This window comes from Panthera uncia, chromosome A2, assembly GCF_023721935.1.
Source record: "Panthera uncia isolate 11264 chromosome A2, Puncia_PCG_1.0, whole genome shotgun sequence".
NCBI lineage: Eukaryota > Metazoa > Chordata > Mammalia > Carnivora > Felidae > Panthera > Panthera uncia.
In genome coordinates this window covers 146,783,696-146,800,155 of record NC_064816.1, presented here as the reverse complement: position 1 = coordinate 146,800,155, position 16,460 = coordinate 146,783,696, and the positions used below count along the sequence as shown (strand labels likewise).

Genomic DNA, 16,460 nt, shown 5'->3' with positions numbered 1-16,460 from the left:
TGTTGGAATGTGTTGAAGTACGCGACCAAACCGAACCTAACCCTTACTCGTATTGATGACATTTCTTGGAGAAGTTGCTAAGAGTATCCTCTATTGGTAGTTATCCCACTGTAAAGAGAGTTGGGTCTCTCCTTGTCGGAACCACCTCTGCGGGGATGACTGAGCTGTGGACAAGTAATAAAAAAGTAGGAACCATGGCCAGTCTGTGCTGACAGTGCTGCTTACCTGGTCAGAGCAGAGAAGCCTTCAGAGGGCAAATAACCTGTCTCTAAACCACAGTGTTTCTCAGTAGTCCCCTTGGAGAACGGGCTTACTATAGAATTAGAAGGTGGCCACCTGTGAGAGAGCTGTGGTCCTATGGGCAGACCTGTCCGTGTGAGCAGGTGCAGCCCAGTGGAGTAGGCTTCTGGTGGTTATCACTGGAGTGCAGAGGCTAAGCTGAGGCTGAGTAGGGGCTTGTGCAGAAGGCTTTCATACAAGCTGAGATTTTCCTAGGGACTGCTGCAGCTGATGTGGCCTAGTGATTATCTTAGAACATTCTAGAATCTTGACCTGTTGAAATGGAAATTATTAGCTGTTCCTATTTAAACAAGACACGTGAATAAAGGATATTGTGGGGTACCTGGGTGACTCAGCTAAGCGTCTGTCCATTTGAGTCATGATTTCATGGTTCGTGGGATTGAGCCCAATGTTGGGATCCAAGCCCTGCTTAGGATTCTCTGTCTCTCAAAAAAAAAAATGGAGGTATTGTGAACCCTTTTTTTTTATATTGACAGGCCAGATGACATTTGTGTCAGCCTCCAAGTTTGCCTGGAAGAAGGGTACTGTGGGACAGGCAGAGGTGGGAGCACATGAGCGGGTGTCTGTGCTACAGGTTGGTCAGGGAACAATGTCAGTCCTCCTGCTGTCCTGTCCACCAGTTCGTGCTCTGCTGTTACCAGATCCTCCTTAAATTCCCCTGCTCATGAGAACCCCAGTTCCTTTTTTTTCCTTCCTAGCTATTTCTAAAAGTTTTGCCATCTCGCTCCTCTTTTTTTGGACAGTTGCCTGGCTCTCTCTTAGGTCTGACAATTTGTCTTTAAAGATCAAAAGAACGGCAACTGTTTAAGTGCAAGACTCAGCTGTGTGCAGGGCATAGCACTTGGCAGACGATTGAAAGGGGCTCAGTAAAGGGATATTCCCAGCGTTCTCAACTCCCCCAGTGCTAAATAGACTTTTCTGTTACTGAAACTCCCAACAATTCTTTCTGGATTCTGGGCTCCGACATCCCTTAGCAATGAACATGCCCACACTCTGTGGATGAGTTTTGCTCGGCTGAGAGACTCTGTGCTATGTTAAGAGAGGTGAAAGGGAGTCTGGGACCCGCTCCCTTCTTCCTGAGACCCTGACAGGGCTCGTGGTTGCTGCCCTTGCATTTTTCCAGAAAGAGAAGCCTGGGGAACTTTGCAGGGATTTTGTTCTTCTGGATCAGAGGGAAACACTCTGATGTGGTTAGGTCTTAAGGTTTGATTTCTTCTTTATTCTGCTGTGGAAGAGTCTGTCAACATCTGTATTTCCCATTCATGATACTGTCATTGAAGGGAGAAAGTCTAACTCTGCCCCTTTCTTATTAGAAGAACAGTTTTGTCTTCTGTAAATGAGAGTCTACAATGAATACCTCAATTAATGACAGGAAGATGTAAAAATGCTGAATAAATGTGCAGTGATTTTAAGACTGTTTCCTTCCTTCCAAATGAAATTCTTGAGGTGGGTGTTTCCCTCACTACCTTTCTGGGCAAAAGAACTATGGTGATAACAGCAGGAGTAATTATAATTAATATTTTTGGGGAGACTGATATGTTTTGAATACATGTTAGTACATTGCATATACCTTGTGTCATTGAATAATCACAGAAACTCTGTGAAATAGTTACTATTGTCATTCCTAATATTACATATGAGGAAACTGAGCACAGAGACGTTAGATGCTTAGTGTGAGGTTGTACAGCCAATAAGCAGAGGGGCCAGGCTTAAAAACAAGGCAGTCCTGCCTCTAGACCTCCAGCATTATGCGCAACAACCCCTTTTCCTGTATCTCCTCCATACAGGTACCTCGGTTCCTTATCTAAGAAGGAATGAATTTCAGACCCAGTCCCCAAATCCCTCTTTTATCATAGCTTTCCATCAGCAACAGACTCAGATCCTGGGTCTTTCGCAAGACATCTTGCACAGGCATCATCTGGCTTCCCTCTTGCCTGATCCCTGCTCCAGACATTGCCCATAATATCCACCCAAGTCACTCCACACCCTGGAGATGGACGGCTGAGTGGCCCATGCATTCTTACATATCCACCTCTCTGCACCTGTGGTTTGAGAAACCTGAAACCTCCTCTCCTTCTGTACTTCATACATTTCATTCGGTAAAATCTGGCGTGTTCATTTGGCAAGTATTTATTGAGTGGGTACTATGCGCTCCAGTTAGCACCAGGGATAAGCTAGTGACCTATGTGGACCCATAGTGTGGTGGGAAAAGCAGAAAGATAAATCCTAAGGTACTGCCGAGAGTGACAGATGTTATGAAAGAGAGAAGTATACAGTCCTCTGGCATTATTTCCTCTTATTCATTTATTTATAAGAGCTATGAAGAGCCTGCAATGGAGCAGGCCATATGCCAGGTGCTGGTGATATTAATCAAGTTTCCTCCTCTCCTATTATTAGGTTCCAGTATGTGGTGGAGGGTAGGCAATAGTGACAAAAACAATTCAGAGCTAAAATAATGACTACATATTGGAGTAAACGGTCTTAACTAAAGAACCAAGTGGTAGACAGCTGGGGTCTGGCGGGGGGGACTAAGTAAGGTAGAGAAACCAGGGAAAGCTTCTTGGAGGGGTAAGTTTTTGAACTTGGTCTTGAATACAGAGCAGGAGCTAGCCATGCTAGTTTCTAGATAAAACAAGGGCAAGTGCAAAGTCCCTGGGGCCAAAAAGAGCTTGTTTTATTCAAGGACTAGAAGAGAGATCAGTGTGAACATTTGCTAGACTTCCCTTCCCAAGCATTAGGTTGTTGCCTGCCTGCAGGACTGGCTCCTCGGGTAAGACACCGTTCCTCTGTAGTGAGTGAGTCTTTGCCTCTCTTGACGCTGAGCCTCTTGAGGGCAGGAGCCACATCTCATCCACCTTTTAAGGGGCTACATCTCATAGTTCCTAGTCCATGAGAGGAATTCAGTGAATAGTGCTGATTTGAAGGAATGAATCAATGCTGCATTGTCCTGGTCTGGCTCACATCATTTATTCACTCCCTTCAAGGGTAGACAAATCACTGTTGAGGCACAGTTCACACACCTGGAAGAGGAGTCATGGAGATGGTTTACTCCCTTCCTTAGGGAAGAAATTTTCGTCTTTATTGCTGGGACAGGTGGGGGAACTAGGAACTATAAATATTTGCAGGGTGTATTTCACACTGTGGGTCTGGTTTCATCTCCCTTGGTAAACTCCGCACACAGAGCCTCATTAGTTGTGCACACACAAAACAGCTATATAATAATTAGTATTAAGGAAGGGTGAATAATAGAACTGTTCACACAAATTAGTTACTGGGTTGAGGGACCTTCTTTTTTTTTATGCCCCTGAAGCTTTTTTTTTTTTTTTGCATTTCTCCCTTCTAACTTCTGGACTCAGAATTTCTGCTTCGTGTTTTAAGTTGTGGCTTTCGTCATCAACGTTTTTGAGCAACTTAAAACTAGTTTCTATTTATTAAGTATTTATAAGGCGACGGGCATTGCGCTGAGCTCTTGGTGTGCCATGTCTCACTTCATCCCCGCAGCAGCCCCAGAGAGTTCTCGCATTTTACAAACGGGGCGCTAAGGTGGCAATTTGCAGCAGGTCCCCCAGCCCGTGAGGGGTCAGGTTTGAACTTGAACTCAGTCCTTTGGCCGAGTTCTGTCATAGTAGAGCTTCCCATCCGAGTGCTCCCTCTGGCATCTCTTGGGATATTCCGAACGAAACTAGTAATTTTGGAGTGTGTTTCTACGGGAACCCTACAACATTACCAGAAGCATGTTTGGGGTCATTTATGATTGAGTCGTGTCAGGTAGTTTTTGGCTCAAGCCTGTCTCTGTGTAGTAAGTGCGCTTAAGCAAAGAACGAGCTTCGTGCTCCATTTCACAGGCTGGGGGTCCTCCAAAGTGGCTCCCTTCCTCTAGAGTTAGACCTAGCAGTCCAGTGGAGCCCGTTAGCCAGCGGCCTCCCAGGCCGGACCCCGAGCTGGATTCGGGATTGCCTCCTTGTCCCTGTGAGTCACAGTGACGCTGGTGTCTCAGCACAAGGATCTGAGGCACTGCTGTCCGATAATCAGTGAGGCCACTTCCCACACTCAGTGACTCCAGCCGGCTTTGCGCGGATGCAAGGCCTCTGGGAACCCGCAGGGAAATCAAAGGGGTCTGGCTGTTGCTCAGCACAGGAGGCAGGGAAAAGGCAAAAGGAAAGGCTTTTCCCAGAGGGGTAAACAAAATTTGTACAAGAGCTCATCAGAAATGCTAAGAGCAAAAAGCAGGTAAAGATGTTCCCAGTATCCCACTTCTCAGGCACACAGGGGACGAGACCCGGAGCGGTTGACTCTAGGTTGCCATATTCATTGGCTCGTGCAAGGCTTTCGATTATTATTATCATTAATAGTAACGCCTATTTTCAGATCTTTACCCAGACACACAAAAGCATTAAGTTAAGCTGCTGTGCAGGCTTCTTTCTAAAAAGAAGTTTGGGGGCACCTCTTCAGGTCTGACCTTTGCTGCTGCTAGAGTCAGAGCACTGGGTACATGGGGGCGAGAGGAATCAGGCAGCAGAGAAATCTGGAAGACACGTATGGAGATGGGCGAACTGGTAACTGCAGGGAGCATGTGCAAAACTAATAATGGGCATAAAATCCTGTATTTCATACTACCAAAGTCACATACTTAAATGATACATATTTAAAATTCTGGACGACTCGTTTAGGACACCAAAAAACTCACATGCGTTTTGACCTCTGTGACTAATGAGGGCGCTCTGAAAGCTATACAAAAATGAAAACGAGATATCCAATTCACTGATGTATGCGTTACCTGGCACTCGTGTAACAAAGTACCTCAGCCTGTGTGACTTCAACAACAGAAATTTATCTTTGCACGGTTCTGTAAGCCAGAAGTCTGAGGTCAAGGTTTCTGTGGGGTTGATTTCTTTCCAAAGGTCATGTGGGAAGGATCTGTTCAGGCCTCTTTTTTTGACTCATAGATGGTTGTCTTGTCCCTGTCTTCCCATAGTCTTTTCTCTACGTGTGTCTGTTCAAATTCCCTCTTCTTCTGAGGACACCGGTTATATCCGGTTAGGGCCCACCCTCATGACCTCATTTTAGCTTGATTACCTCTGTAAGGACTGTCTCTCCAAATATGTTCACATTCTGAGGTGTGAAGGTCAGGCATTCGATATGAAATTTTGAGGGGGACGTGATTTGGCCCCTAACAACTGATTCATAACACCTGACATGTAGAAGCTGTTGGAGCCTAGAAGAAAAATCTATGGGGAAGCAAATAAGAAATGATCGATGGAGCCTTCCCTACTGAAATTTTAAGTGTTTCAGACTTGAAACTTCCCCCCTTTGACAGAAACCAAAATCTGATCTTCCAGTAGCACTGGTAATGTAATGTTAAACATCAGCAAATCCTGGTGTGCTAAGTGGGAACTACTTATTATTGGTTATAATAATATACTTCATTTCTGGCCTAGGCTACCAATACAATTGATAAGACTTGATCATATGATAAATTTTCTATCTGTGCCCTCATTACCGCAGAAACAAGCTTTGGAACATTTACATATCATCTCAAGAATAAATGTTCTTCTTTCCGGTCTCTGATGTAGGCCTCAGAAATGCATGCTCTTGGGGCGCCTGGGTGGCTCAGTCGGTTAAGCATCCGACTTCGGCTCAGGTCATGATCTCATGGTCCATGAGTTCGAGCCCTGCGTCGGGCTCTGTGTTGACTGCTCAGAGTCTGGAGCCTGCTTCAGATTCTGTGTCTCCCTCTCTCTCTGACCCTCCCCCGTTCATGCTCTGTCTCTCTCTGTCTCAAAAATAAATAAACATTAAAAAAAAAAAGAAAAAAAAAAAAAAAGAAATGCATGCTCTTGCATGTACAAACACACATTCTCAAAGCTACCTATACAAAATCATATTTTCTTTGCAGTTTCCCTTGCATTAGTTATATTTGATATTTGCCTCGCTTCAATTTTATTCCGTACTTAAAAACATTTTTCGCCAAAGGTGAAAGGGACAAAATTTAGCGGCTCAATAGCGAATTCACACACGTACCCACAGCTTTTGTTTTCTTTCTGTAACTGTACACGAGTGAGAACATCCTGGATTAAAGGCCTTACAGATGAAGCAGCTCTGATCCCCTTCCTCACTACTCTTCTCTCCTGTGACTCAGAGGGAAAATCCCCACCCGTGTTTAGCGGTTGTGACACTTGCACACAAATGAGTAGATGTAGCTAATACGTGAGGGTGATGTAGACGTGTTGAACTAAAAATAGGGGTTGCAGTTGAGGATTCTCTACCTGGTATCACGTACATATAGTATGGTCAGATCAGAGAGTGACCTTGACACACTCATGACTCTACCAAACAAAGAAAGTGCATCCTCAATCTTGGGTTGGGGAAGCCAATGGGTATCTCAGTTGCTTCCTTATTTAAAGAAAGCAGAATGGACAGACAGAAGGGAAAAGTGGCTGCAAAGGCTGTAGAGAGGAGTCTAGGGGTGAAGGGAGAAGGTTTATTCTACCCATACTGGGTGAGTTGCTTTGGAAAGTAATCGACCCATTTAGTGCCTTTCATTAAGCTTCTTCTGTACGGTTGATGAAATCATTTCCTCATCTCCTCCATTAAGCGTTCAATTAAATCTACATGACTCACCAGTGTTTTCATAGTTGAACTTTCTATTGTGAGGAGGTGCAGTTCACTGCAGAGTCTCCTCTCACATTAAGTGGGGGCAAGACAGAGATTCCTCGCAGGGGCCAGACATGTTTGGTTGGTATGTAGACGGAAGCCATACTGTCTTTTATAGATCACATAGTGTCACATCTACTTGATGGCAGAAAGCACATGTGTAGGAGGACAGATGGTTGAGACAGAGTGGGAGGATACGAGTGACGAGTGAAAAGGAATGTGGACAGTGAGGTAAAGAGCAGGGATCAGCATGTGGGAGCATCAATGAGCAGTTGTTTGTATGTGTGTATTCCATTCACAGTCCTAGAAGTAAGTGCCCTGAGTCGATAAAAGAGGAAATAAAGTGGTATTAAAAAAAAAAAAAAGAAATCAAAGGAGAAACAACAAAATTATTGCACAGACTTCGGACTAAACAGATCTGATTTTTAAATAGAATTTTTTTTCCTATATTGTCAACATAATCTGTGCTGCCCCAATTTAAACTGAAATGTGGGGAATTTAATGAAGGAGGCCGAGCCAAGTAGGACCTGGATTCTAGGCGGATCACCGAGTTGTACAGTCATGATTCAACAAGCCTTATTATTGGTCCTGAGCAACAGCTAGTTGATGTGAGGGATCACCTATTTCAGGTAACTGGGCAGCTAATCCTTGAAGCACAGGCGAGTTCCTTTAAATAGGTTTATGAGACATTGAGAGGATGGTGGGGATATCCAGCCCTGTGGACCTATTTACATTGTGCCTATACGGTTTGACAGTGATAGGATCCTTTCCCCTCCCTCAGTTCCCATGATGTATTGAGCGAGTCTCCAAAGGTTAGCTTCTGCAGTCTGTCTCACATGCCTCCAGCCGGCCTCCTGCTCTCTGCACCTGCAGTGTCCATTTCTGACTGCCCATAGCTTCCTCCTATATGAATTCTACCTGTTAGAAGGTGAAAATCTCTTTTTTTCTATTCCAACCGACAATTCCTCCTATTGGCTTAATGGCCCAAAGCTACTTTATTTAAGTCAGTAGCAAACAGAGTTTAACTCACTGTAGTTAAAGTCTGGGCTCTGCTCAACCATTTCATCTCTCCATTCCTTTTTATCTGTTCTGTATGCTCAGCAGGCCCTCTGAAAAAAGGGAATCAGAGCAAAGCATTTTGATAAGAAAATGAGATAAGCTTATTCCAGAATTCTCAACCCTTCTGCCTCTTTGAATAACTTCTCCCCTCAAGTTCACTGAAAACCTTTACATGGATTTCTTTTAAGACCTACTCCCCCACCGCTTTTCCTCTCAGATTTCCTGACTATTGAAAAAGGGAGGGAGTGTTTACTCATACTAGCTTCATGGCAATCCTGTTCCTAGAAGGGTCTGTGATAGGCAGAAAAGAGATGATGCATGCTGTTTGATTATTTGCTTTTTAAGAACAAATTTGCTGTGATGGGGTCCAACATAAGTCACTGACGAGAATGTAAGGGGGTACTGCCTTTCAGGAAAGAGAGATGTCAGTACATATCTGGAGCTTTCCAAGTGCCCTGCCCTTTGGTCCATTAGATCCTCTTTAAAAATCCTTACTAAGGCAAAACTTTGTAATATAATGATTTGTCTACCAAAAACATGCGCCGCATCATTATTGTAACAAAAAGTGAGTACAAACTGACCAACAAAAAAGGGAAGATCACGAAACATACGGGATGGGATGTCAAAGGAATACTACATTGTCATGTTTCAAAGTACATGCAATGGTATGGGAATTAACAGTAGGAGGCTTAGTATAAAGTACTTTATCAACTGTCAATATATTCCTACTAAAAGTATACATATGTTCATTGAAAGAAAACATAAATAGAACCCGCTGTGAAAAGTGCTATTTCTGTATCGTGAAACTATGGGTAATTTCTATTAACACATATATGTTTCTTTACTTTCTATTTAACAGTGGGGTGACTGGGTGGCTCAGTCATTTGAGTGTGCCATTCTTGATTTTTCCTCAGGTTATGACTCCAGGGTTGTGGATCCCAGCATGTGGGAACTCACATGCTCCCTCTCTAAAATTAAAAAAAAAAAAAAAAAAAAAGTAAAAGTTTTTAAGAAGAAACTCTTTGATCTTCAGGCTAGGTGTTCTATAGACATTATTTTTTCCCCTAGTAATTAATTCTCCCTCTGGATACTCTTTTACATCATATGCATCTACAGTGTCATAATAAACTACGAGGAAGAGAAGTAGGCACTGAAGCCATAAAAATAGCTCCCACATACTCATGACTTTTAAAATAAATGTGTACCTGTAGAGTACTTTACAATTTTGAAAGACACTCACATAAAGCAATCTTGAAATCTATGAGAAACTCTATGAGAGCAGAATTTTGTCTTGTTTGCCATTATATCCCAGGATGTAGAATGGTGTCAGGGATATACTGGATATAGGGTATATATTTGCTAGGTTAACAGATGAATGCTGTTTGAACAGTGACGGTCAAGTAGGATCTTAGCGATTGTCATCTCACATGATATTCATGATGGCCTTCTGAAGAGCGTATCCTCGATTCTCTGAGGACTTGGTTCTTAGTATGATTTTAATGGTACTTCATTGTTTCCTCATTGCCCTACTAAACAAATGGCCATGATGCCACTTATTACTTGAGGATTTGTTTTTGGTTTTGTTTTGTGGTGTGTGTGTAGAGAGCATGAGGGAGGGAGAGGGACAAAGGGAGAGTGAGGGAAGGTGAGAGTCTTAGCACAGAGCCCAATGTGGGGCTCAATCCCAAAACCTTGGGATCATGACCAGAGCTGAAATCAAGAGTCAGATGCTCAACTGACTGAGCCACGCAGGTGTCCCTTACTTGAGGATTTTGTTTTCTATCAGAATTTTTTAACTGTGTATGTTCAGAATTTATTGTCCCATGACTCATTAATTGCTGTGTGTTCCTACTGCCTCTTTTCTCTGCTGTCGGTACTTGCTATGCGTTGTGGGAATCTTCTCGACTAGATCTTGAGGTTTCTAGATAGAATACGGTCAAGATGGCACTCCAGGTACTGAGATTCATAGCAATAAGAGGAGCCTGAATCTTTTCTAGAGTATTTCTTAAAGTCTTCAGACTTTCTGAACACTGTCAAATATATCTTAAAATAGCCTGTTTCTTTTCAAATTATACACCTACCAGGAGAGAACGATGAGTACTATCCTCCATCACCTCAAAAACTGGCCAGAGCAAGAATGAAAGTTAAAACACACCAAGGGCATCACTGTGGGTTTTCAATGCAATGGTGTCCTGGTGGGGATCATCCAAGGGAACAAAACAAGTCACTTTTTCAGGCAGGTGCCCTTTGTGTTCGCATTTCCACAATGGCTCCTTTCCTGTTTGTATCCACTTCAGCTTCATAGCCTCAGTTCAGGTGGGGTGGAGTGACCTGTAGCCTGGGGTCTTATTTGATGTGTGGCCTGTATGTACTTCTTTCCCTTGACCTGGCTCTTTTCACTGTGAACTAAGGTTCCCTACTGTTCGACATCAGGGCACTGATCGCATTGGCTCTTCAAACCTTTGAGAGTAGCTGCTACGTGACTCTGTTACAAAGCGCGTGCTTTACCCTGCTGTAGCCCTGCCCCAGGCCCATTCACGACCCTCATTCTCAGCAGATTTCTCTCCCGGTCCCCTGGATAGGCTACTGAAACGGGACTTAACTTTTACTCGCAGAGTTAAATCAGTCTTCTCTTTTAAAGACAAGAAAAAGGGTGGAGAAATTGGGGTAACTCTCACATATATATGTTTGCAATTTTATTCTTCATAAACTAAGATTTTGATTGAATCCACACTCCTTCCTTCCCTTGAGAAACAGTCCTTTCCTATAGGCTAATTGACTCTTTGTTTCCCATCCAAGTGGTCATTTCTTCACTTTGATGCAGCGCGTATTTCAGGAGCACTGTGTCCATCAGGACACAGATGGAAGAGACAGACTTGGTCTCCTCCCTCACGGGAAGGGGGAAAGGCATATCGAATAATTAGATACAAAATTAATAGTTCAATTCTCATTTTGGAATAGCAGTGAGAGGCACATGGAAGTATCCAACCCACAGGTAGATGGAACCTGCTTAGTTTGGGAGTTCTGGGAAGGCTTCCTTGAAGTGAGAATGAGTAGATGTTGGCTAAGCCGAGTTGAGGTGACAGGAAAAATAGGAAGAGAGAAGGCAATGTGTAAAGGCTGAGGTGAAAATAAGCAAGGAAAACTCAAGGAAGCGCCACCAGGAAGATGAGGGCATGGTGAGCCAGTGAGGCACGTGTTGTTGCCACGTTAGAGATTTATGCCCTTCACTGAAGAGTTGCATGTGCTAGGCACTGTGTGAGGGGCTAGGGAAGTAACTGTGAGTTGGGATTCTGCCCTTGCACAGCTTGTGCTTAGGGGCAATTACAGGATCAGTGATGAGTGCTCTGAGAGAGGAAATCAAGAGAAAACGTTTCTCTGAAGGCCAAAGACTAGGGGAGAAAAAGAATGGTGTGCTCCAGGAAGTGAAATAACCACAAGTGTAGAGACTCTTTTCAAGGGAGGTGACCGAATTAATGGTCCAGAGACAAAAATAAAACCAATTCCATTTGCTACACATGTGATGATCATTGGAGGCAGTGCTGTGTTGTGTGAGGAGGTCCAGGAGTTGGAGAAGGACCCCTCATCTGATCTATAGCTGGATCACTGTGGACCTGGACAAATGACTGATACTCCTTGGTGTCTATTTCTTCATCAACTACATAGGAAAGTTGGACCAGGTACCTTCCAGATTGTAGATTCCATGATCCTATAGAAAAACCCTCATGTACAGTGGGTAAAGCCTGAGAGGTTGTTCCTAAGCTTTTGAGGTCACAGAGATGAGTAGGTAACAACATTCATTTAGTCTGTCATTAAAATGTACACAAAAGTCACCCCAGAACTGCGTTTGTTTGGAAGCAGTATCACCAACCTAACTTTCTTCTTTATTCTCAAAAATTTGAGTACGTTTTTAGGTGAGAAACCAAGCTGACCCTCTGCAGATAGAAATTTGTCTTTCTTGCCCTTATTTTTTACTGCGGTCTCCTCCCTTTTCTACTTGGACTTGAACTTAAGGTGTGCAGTGTGTCAAAGCAGTGCCATGGTGACTTGCCAATGACGTCAAAAACATGGCTTTGGTTGGCGTTGTGCAGATTACATGGGCAAGTGGTCGATTTCTTTGTATTTAGCAAGTTGTCAGTTAATGAATATAAAATGCCGGCCTTCACCAGTAAGGAATTGGGAGAAACTGAGAAAATGGAAACTAAACCTGGATCCCAGCTGACACCCTAGATTGTTCTCTGAGGATACCTTTCTAACAGAAAGCTGTTGTTTAAAATGTCGACCAAAGACTGGGAATTATTAAACATTGAGATGCCATCTGTTTGGACATTAAACAGAAAACCTTCTTGGACTTTATAGATATCTTTGAACATGGAGGTTCTGGTCATCTTACCTTTCATGGGTCAAAAGGAGAAGACATTTACAATGACAAGCAAAAACAGAGTGAAAGTTCAAAGTCTCTTCAGTTTAGGTGGAAAGCTGAGGATAGGCATGGACAAATGAATATTTGTGAGCAGCAATTTAGCCGGATTTTAGCAACTCCTGACATAATTGTGTATGGCACCCCTTACAGCTTGAGTAAAGGGAGCTTAGGACAATTACCTTGTACCTTACGCTACCTCACCTAGTATATGATGGACTTGAGAACTTATCAGAAGAAGTGGTGAGGATAAAAATAGAAAAGGTTCAAGCTCCAAGTTTTACAATATGTGATTGGTATTATGTCCTCTCTCATTATAAGCCTTACGCCCCTCTCATACACAGGCCTTGTGATCCAGTGAATAGTCCCTGTTGGCCATCGTGCGTGTCCCAGTATTCCTCTGCTGTTTAGCACATTCGATGACCTCAGCCAATGGGTCTTGGGGATGATTAATTATACGGAGAAATTACCTCTTGTTTTTAGCAGGTTTCATTAGTGTGGTAATAGACCAACCTTAATTGAGCACAGGCTATTATGCCATCTTCTGTTCTCAGGGGATTTTAGTCAACTCATTTAATTTGGATATTGACCCTGCACATGCCCGTTCGCAAGTGAGGAATCTGAGACACATGCGTGAATTAACTTTCAGGGAGTCTCAGAGTCACTTAGTGATGGACCAAAGACTTAGACTCCAGCAGTGTGACTCCAGAGCCTGTACCTAACCCCTGTGTTTCTACCACTACTGTGGACCAAACAGGGAGAGGATCTTAAAAACATTTAGCAATAGCCTTTCACTTGCTAGCCTAGTGATCTGACCTTTCTCATTTGTGGAGCCAAAGCTGTCATGTCCTATTCTACACTGAATCCTCCTAGGCCTAGGAAGAGGGAGACAGCAAGATGATTGAATGGAAAAGGATGGAGTATTTTGATTTCAATCCTCATGGTTTTACTTCCGTGGGTTAGCCCAGGTTGGTACATTCCATTTGCTTCATCCACAACTAGGATACTCTGTAGAGTCAAAGCTCTGTATAGTTCTTCATGTATGAGTAGCTGGCAAATATATAAGCAAAGGCCAAATCAGGAGAGGAAGCTATCAGGCCAAATGCTTATCAACAGCCCCATGGAAAGGGCATGTGGAGAGTGAGGGGCCGAGCAGAGCTTTTGTAGCTCTCCACTGAGCAGTGTCCTGGTACATTCTCCCAGGGAGGTCTGCTCTGTTTCTGTTTTCTAAGTAGGACCCCAAGATAGCATTTGGTGTATCAAATGGGGGCAACTAATAAGATGACGGGTATTTGCAGGTGTTTACATGAAGGCAGGCTGTATTACTCTTGCCTGTTCTCCTAGGCACTCTCACACACCGTACCTCTCTATCCATCCAATCCTTTCATTTCTGGACAATTACAGTTGACTCATGACCAATAAGGGTCCATTCTGTAAGTGTATTCTATCAGTAACATTTTTTTCTGTAGCTTGCTTTGATGTAAGCATATAGAATATGGCATATATAACATATACAATATGTGTAAATTGACTGTTTATGTTATTGGTAAGGCTTCCAGTCAACAGGTAAATTTGGGGGGAAGTCTAAAGTTTTATGCGCATTTGCAACTACATGGGGGTTTGGTGCCCCTGACCCTAGCATTGTTCAAGGGTCACCTGTATAAGAAAAGTGCCCCCCTTGTTTGCTAACGTGATGCTTTTTTCTCTGTTTTTAATCACAGCAGAATCTAAGAAGAAGAAAAAGGAAGGCAAGAAACAGGAGAAGATGCTGGACTAATGCCGTCTTCTTGGACCATGAAAAGGACATCAGCAAAAAGGAGGAGTTAACTATTGCATTTATACCCACGTAGGCTTTGTATTCAAAAATTATCTATAGCTAAGTACACAATAGGCAGAAACAAAAAGAAAAGAAAAATTTTGTAGTAGCATTTTGTAAAATGTATACCATAGTATGACTAGGGGCTTATAATAAAGGACTGTAATCCTATTTAGAAAGTTGACTTGTAGTACATGATAAATGGTAGAAAACTGAGGTAAGTTTTTTGAAGTTATGTGATATTTTACATTTAAAATCTTTTTTTTTTTTACCTTTTTTTCTTTTGGCAGCAATTTATGTGTTATGACCATGTAAACTACTTTTCTCGTTAGATAAATTTTTCACCTAGACTTTTTTTCCCAATTGAGAAAAATATATACTAAACAAAGCAGCAATAAAATATAATCATCCTATCTGAGGAAAATATCTTCTGCCAATGGATCTTTTAAAACAAACTTTAGTCCACAAAATGGAGGGAGGGGGCAGAGCATGCCCTACTTCAATGTTGACTTTTTTTTTTTTTTTTAAAAGAAATGCATGAAAAGAAATTCGCTTTGGCAGGAACATTTGTTTTCTTAATGAAATTATTTTTCCTTCTGAGGAAAAAAAAGACTAGGAAAATAAATCAAGGTGATTCTGGAAAAAGTTGCTTTTGTGTGCAATCATTTGATATTGTAACCCTCCTGCTTTGTCCCCCACACTCCCCCAGTCAACCTGTTAGCAGTGAGAATTTATCATACAAACTAATTAAATTCCTCTTGGGCACAATTTTATAGAGGATTTTTGTATATGTAGTATAGATGTAGATCTGTAGAGTTTAACTATCAGTTTTTGGTACTGCGGAATTGAATAAAAGTCCCAAAATAATCTAGGGTTGGATGGAACAGAAAAAACCCTTCTCTTACGTACAATATGCATGGGCTGCACAATCCAAATCAGGAACAGAGTAACATATGCAAAATAGTAGAGTCTATACACGAAGTCTATATACTCCTCTATTATCTGCCGTATGTACCAAGATATCCACCAAGGATTACTTGTACAACTCCCTTATCTGCTGGGTTCCGAGTACAATCTTTAAACAAATCAATGCTTCTATTATCCAGGGCGATGACACCTCAGAAATCCGCGGGGATTAGCTTCAACGTATTACTCTTGAAAAAGCCACCTCTACTTTTCAAGGGGCAAGTTTATCGCTTTACACCTGCCTACCAAGCTAACTCCAGATCCGCTTCCAGAAATAATGGTTTCAACATACCTTAGGGTAGCCGTAAAATAATCACAAACTGGTCTAATGATGCCACTAAAGAGTCTTCAAAGCTAAACTGGCCTGCCATCTGGTCGAAGACTCCACTTGAGCTAGAAATGTCGAGGGGGTTCCTATCTCCTAAGGCAAAGCCCAATGCCACTGGGGAGGAGAAGAAGAACACGTTATGGACCGGTGCTTAATAAAAGAGTATCTTGTAAAGAGCAAAGGACAGAAACGTGAATGCAGTCCTTTTACAAGAGGCCTTTAATAGGAAAAAATTCTCCTGGGGATGGATGGAGGAGAAGAAAAGGCATTATTTTGAGTGGGTTGTGTTTTTTTAATAACAAGTCCCATAAGGATAGAGATATGGAAGAGTCTGCAGCAAATTTTGTTAGCCTCTCGCCTCATATTGCTCCTCTGTCACCCTTGAGCCGAAACAGCAGCTCATGAATCAGCAATGAGCTCAGGTAACCTCGAACAAAATCTCCCCAAGGAAAAGCAGCCCCGTAAGTGATCGCGGCATCCCCTTCATTCACAGGGTGTGGAGGATGCATTCCTAACAAACTCTACAATAATATTCCAAGAGTTGGAATGCTAACTACCATTGCACAGGCTGTGAAGTTCAACTTCCTCTAAGTCTTGAGAATTACTCTACCCCAGCCCCCAGCTTAAAACATCTTGCCGAATCTCGCTGAAGTACGGAACACATAAATACAAAAGGACAAGCTCCCAAAGTCACTGATGCTCACCAACTGAAGCAAACAGACCATGGTCAGTGATTTCATAGGGTATCCCAGCAAGCTCTCTTCCCAAATGTTCTGAGTTTTAGCCACTTTACCCCAAAGTTTACTTAGCCTTGAGGCAGGAAGGCGAAATATAAAATCAGCTGCAAAAGAAAAAGAGGCTTGGGAAGATGGCAGAGTGAGAGGGCCCCAAGTTCACCTCATCCCACATTTACAACT

At 42.7% G+C, this 16,460-nt stretch overlaps 1 protein-coding gene across 2 annotated transcripts in view; it reads left to right on the top strand.

The window, feature by feature from the left end:
• PTN (pleiotrophin) overlaps positions 1-14,894 on the top strand; it is a 100,385-nt gene extending 85,491 nt beyond the window's left edge. The window contains exon 5 of one of the 2 annotated variants that reach the window (XM_049641920.1): positions 14,158-14,894. In XM_049641920.1, coding sequence (XP_049497877.1) covers positions 14,158-14,210 — 53 coding nt within the window. In that variant the 3' untranslated portion in view covers positions 14,211-14,894. Of the gene's footprint in view, positions 1-14,154 lie in introns of both variants that reach the window. The other variant, XM_049641919.1, reaches the window with a different exon arrangement.
• Positions 14,895-16,460: the final 1,566 nt, after the last annotated feature.